Source organism: Triticum dicoccoides, chromosome 7A, assembly GCF_002162155.2.
Source record: "Triticum dicoccoides isolate Atlit2015 ecotype Zavitan chromosome 7A, WEW_v2.0, whole genome shotgun sequence".
NCBI classification, from domain to species: domain Eukaryota; kingdom Viridiplantae; phylum Streptophyta; class Magnoliopsida; order Poales; family Poaceae; genus Triticum; species Triticum dicoccoides.
In genome coordinates, this window is record NC_041392.1 from 701,074,942 (window position 1) to 701,079,981 (window position 5,040).

At 44.3% G+C, this 5,040-nt stretch overlaps 1 protein-coding gene across 2 annotated transcripts; it reads left to right on the forward strand.

Annotated features, from left to right (window-relative positions):
* Nucleotides 1–6: 6 nt before the first annotated feature.
* Nucleotides 7–4,323, forward strand: LOC119330815. Of its 2 annotated transcripts, none has more exons than XM_037603941.1 (5): nucleotides 7–1,093; nucleotides 1,184–1,301; nucleotides 1,387–1,578; nucleotides 2,996–3,074; nucleotides 3,555–4,323. In XM_037603941.1, exons 1-4 carry the CDS (start codon nucleotides 1,014–1,016, stop codon nucleotides 3,044–3,046), a joined length of 441 nt encoding a protein of 146 aa, XP_037459838.1. In that variant the 5' UTR covers nucleotides 7–1,013; the 3' UTR covers nucleotides 3,047–3,074; nucleotides 3,555–4,323. The 2 variants fall into 2 exon arrangements, with proteins under 2 accessions (XP_037459838.1, XP_037459839.1); XM_037603942.1 differs by having other exon boundaries at nucleotides 7–599.
* Nucleotides 4,324–5,040: the final 717 nt, after the last annotated feature.

Sequence of the window (5,040 nt, forward strand, 5' to 3'; positions counted from 1 at the left end):
CCTCCCCTTCCAGATCGCCGCCGCCACCTCTCCCTCGCGCCGCCACCAGCACCACTCCTTCCGAGCGCGTGCCGCCCATCATCCCTCCTCTCCTCCTATCTCGCCGCCCATTCATCCGAGCCCGACGACGCCAGATCCGCGCGCAGCCCATCGTTCCGCACCTCCCGCAGCAGATCCAGGGCACTGCCGAACCTCACTGCCAAACCTCACTGCCGACAGATGCACCGCCGCCCTGCAGCCTTGGCGTCGCGGCCGGCTGGCTCGCCGGCGCGCGCGTGCTTCGGTGCACGCCGCTCCGTCCAGCTAGATCCTCGGACGGCCCCCGTCCACCTCGCGCTATAGGGAGGGGTCCATCGTCTCCTCGGAGGAGGGGGCGACCATGTTTGTTGTACTCCACCCTAGAAGTCGATCCCGGTCGTTGCTGCTTCACCAGCCTCCTCCTCTGGCATCTCCGCAAGGGCACCCGACGCCAGGCAGGCCGTCGACGCGCTGGACCTCAAGGCCGGTTGTGCTGCTCCTTCTGCCAGCGTCCTTCCTCGACAACGTCCCCGACCTGCATCCAGCTGCTCCTTCCCCAGCCCTCCTCAACTTCGCTCTTGGTGAGCTTCTGTAGATGAGACAACTGACTCCATCTGGTAGAACTGCTGCTGTAGTTTGGGTGTAGCCGCAATTGTTGTAGGTTGGGTGTATAGAACAACAACATCTGAAGATTGTTTGATGTTCAGGGGTTCATCTGTGTTTTACTTGTTGCTATATGACTTCTTGTTAAGGTAATCACTAGGCGTATGGTAGTTTTGCCTGGCTTTCACCATGCTGTGGACATTAATCTTGCAAGGACTCTTTCAGTTATGTCCTGTTAGGGGGACATGGAAATTTCAGTTATGTCCTGTTAGGGGGACAAGCAAGTGTTCGGTGAGTCACTTAACTGATGGAATAAGGTGTCTATACAAATGCCGAAAAATTATGTACAAAAGTAGAAATAGAGCTCGGCAAAGCTTGACTTCTATAGTTCAATGCGCGAGGCCGTCAAGGAACGATTCAGTCAACAAGTTTTCGGAATACAAATTTTGTGCCCTGTACATGACAAGCATTTGTAAGAACTTCTGCACATTTATAAGACCCTGTTTTTATACATCTGTGTAAAACAGTCCAATGTGATTCTAACTGCTGATAGTTCATCCAGAAGAAAAAGGAGAACGGGCAACATGGAGAAAGATGCGGTGCTGGTGTGCATGGTCCTGGGCTTTCTGGGCTCCGTCGCGGTCACCCTCGGCTTCGTCGCCAACAACTACAGCTCCAAGGCATGGATCCAAGATTGAACATCACAATTCTCTTTTCATCAATTCGATAGATCTGTGCTAACTGAGTATATGTTAGTCCGTGCAGTACAACGGGATGAACTGCGTGTACCGGAGCCCGTCGGCGACGGGTCTCGGCATCCTGGGGGTGTTCCTGGTGTTCATCAACCAGGTCATCCTCGCCACCTATGCCAGCAGCTGGTGCCTCTGCCTGTTTTGCTGCTGCCCCTGCTGGACCAAGCGCCGCCGGCTGGCGCCAACATCGTCCAAGTGGAACCCAGTATATAGTTCGGACGCTGATTTAACTAGTTGAAACCTGTCCATTATTAACTAACCCCTATTTCTTGATGGTGTCTACCTCCACGGGATATAAAATGTGTCAATGTTAATATTGCACTGGTCCTTGTTGCTCTGTTGGCGTTAGTTACCTTCTTGTCAAATACTCCCTCCATCCCACAATATAAGACGTTTGTGCAAGCTAACATTGCTTGCAAAAAATTCTTAAATTATGGGACGGAGGGAGTAATAGAAGGTGAATTCTTATACACTTTTAAGTCCTGTTAATAACTATTCAGGGGGGGCATATTCGTTTCATGAATCATCTATAAATATCATTCACGTGGTACTGGGTCAGTTTCTAGCTACCATTTCTATACACATTATCTGTGGGTTGGCGCTAGTAGTTTCATGACTTGCTATTCTTATTCAAGTGGGCGAACTAAGTCATTTTTATTCAGTTTGTGTTCTTCTATGCCAAAGCCAGAAATATGAGCAACACTGTACACTTTTCACCACTCCACTCCCTCCCATGCAAAATCATCCTCTCAGCTCTCACCCGTCGACGGGGAATTTTCCAATCGACACTTCATTTCGTTGCTAGTACGTATTACACACACATGCTCCACAGCAAATCCAACTGCATTCTCTTGTCAATTTAGGACTGGTAAGTAGGTGCCGCTGAGTCTGAGTGAGTGGTAAACAGTATAGAGCTCGGACGCTAATCAAGTTGATTTAACTAGTAGATGTCTAGATTAAACCTGTCCATTATTAACCCCTGCTCCTTGATGATGTCGATGTCCACATCCACAATATGTAAACGTGTCAACGTTAATATTTCACTGATCCTTACTGTTTTGTTGGCTTTAGTTAACTTTTTGTCATATAATAAAAATGTGATCTCGTTATACAATTTTGGGTTCTGTCAATTAATAGTTTGGAAAGCCTACAAGCCCTCTTATAGTTAACTAAAAGGTTGTTGAACATTTTTAACAACTGACTGTTGGACATTCCCATGCTGTACGTCACTGATTATGTACAACTTGGTACAAAATTGGTCTGATATTAGTTATATATCACAAAAGTAGGGAGGTTCCTGCTGCTTATTAGTATCGGCTTTGGATTATTACAGTGTTTGGTTCACCATTGTACTGATTATCTTGGTGAGAATTTGTTTAATAACTGGAATACATTGTCTGCTGGGAACTCTATTTACCTTTGCGTACTATTACAAATGTCTGTGAGGGTCCTTTGTGCTACTACTATAATTTCATTCATGAATTCTGCACATAGATTTTTCATCCTGCTATAAAATTGCTTGTGCCTGAATCTGTTTGCCGTTGCTAGTCAGAAGTCGATTATTACTGGTGTGTTCAGGATTCTATTTCTGTCATCTAAAATATGTGTTAATTCTGATACAGCATAAAGATCTATGTGAGCCCTCCTGGATGGGGCTTCTGTTGGACCTCTGATTGAGCTCCCCATAGACTTTGACGCAAGGTAAACACGAATTTGCTTTTGTTGTTGCTGCAAATGTCCCTGTCTTGTAGAGAATAGTTTATGAGGAAACCCTGTGGTAACAAAACCATATGTCATGGGAGTGTGACATGTACTGTTTGTGAATGCCTGTGATTGGATTATTGGATATCTGCAGATTATATGTCCTTATCCATCATTGTCTGGTTGTTCTTGCAAGCATTATTAGTTAGGTTGTGTAGGTGCCAAATTCTGCTTCTGGATTAGTCTATTGTTCTCCTCAGACCCTCCTTTTTCCTACATTGTCTGCTGTTTGGATGGGCCGCTATCATTATAGTCTTTTAATTGATGCTACCTATATTGACAGTTTGTACCTGGGCCCTTCGCGGTGGGGTTTGGACTCTTGTCATTTTGTTAAAGGGAATATGTGTCCAGTCAATGCATGCTCTGGATGCTAGCTAGTCCTACTGGGCAATATAGCTAATACTTTTCTTATTCTCGCAGACCCGACGAGGCCATGAATCTTACCTTGCTCGAGCGCATCAACCCCGACCATGGCACCACATTCACAGTCTTGAGGTAGCTGTGCTGCAACTACATCAACGCTATCTTCTCTGACTAGATAAGTCTCCGGTCTATCCCATTATTTTCTTTTGTTCTTTGGTCGATGGGCCATGATGCCATTGTGTTGATTCCCTATGTGATGCAGAAGCTATGGTGTTTTGTTTTAAGTCTGTTGTAAATTGTAATTGATAATGATTTGTGTAAAATTAGTGTAGAACATATGTCTTGTTATCTTAAATCGTTCGTGTCGTGCTCAATGAACCATCAAAGATTAAATCGTTTTCTGCGTTCAACATCTAGAACCATTCTGGGAGTTTTGGTATACATGCAACAACTATGCCTTCTTGTATTCTGAACAACCATTTCTGGAAGTTTTGGTATTCATGCAACAGCTAGTCCTTGTGGTTATTATGGTTACATGTTACATGTAGAGATGGTTCATAATTTAGTCCCTAGCTGCTTTCTATATTTGTTTTTATTTTGTTTCTAACTCTTCTGGTTAATTGTTAGATGCCTTTGTTCAGCCTGTACGGACATATCCAGAAATGGTGTTTCCTCTCATGTAAAGAGCTCCAGCTTGAAAGTGAAGAAGACTGGAGTGTATTTGTAGTAGGTTTATATGTTGTGATGGTATCACATGTAATGGTGAAATGAATTATGTAAAGATTGTGCTATTAGCCAATATTGGCATGTGGTTTGATAATTCTCATTTGTTTGCTGTTTTGACTGAAATAATTGTGTGGAAATTGAAACATTGGCTGTCTTTAATTAGAACCTGACAAGTGGGACCTAATAGTATTTGGCATATAAAAAGGCGATTTTCCAAATAATATTTACAGGAAAAAACTAAAAACTAAGGAAATGGACTGTAATAAGGCTGAGGCCCAATTGAGAAATAGATGCCAACAAAAAAAGGAATGGTCCAAGAAAGAATCATGACATTGGAAATAAAAAGGTTGCAATAATGGGCTTGGCCCATGAAGCCGATCAAAACTTGATGGAAAAATAATATAAAAAGGCCGAATTGTTGGGCCTGGCCCATGTAAAACACCCAGTCGGACCAGGCTGAATCTTATCAATGACCTTCTCAATTGGTCGCAATTTTGCCACGTCGGATGCCTACGTGGCCTGGGGAGGCTGCTAGTGACCAAAACAAAATAGTAGATATATTTTGGTCGTAAACGTCTATGACCTTCTCATAGAGAAAGTCGTTAATTTCAATTTACGACTGCCAATTTTTGACCATCTGTTTTTGGTCACAAAAAGATCGCAAATGAAAAATAATGACCTTTCAGTGACCAATAGTCAAGGTCACAAGTTGACATATTTCTTGTAGTGCTAGTCCAGTCGCCGTTTGCCTCCTCGCCGCCCGGATCCGGCCGTCTCCGTGTCGTCCGCGCCCCTGCCTCGCCAAGGACGCGCCTCC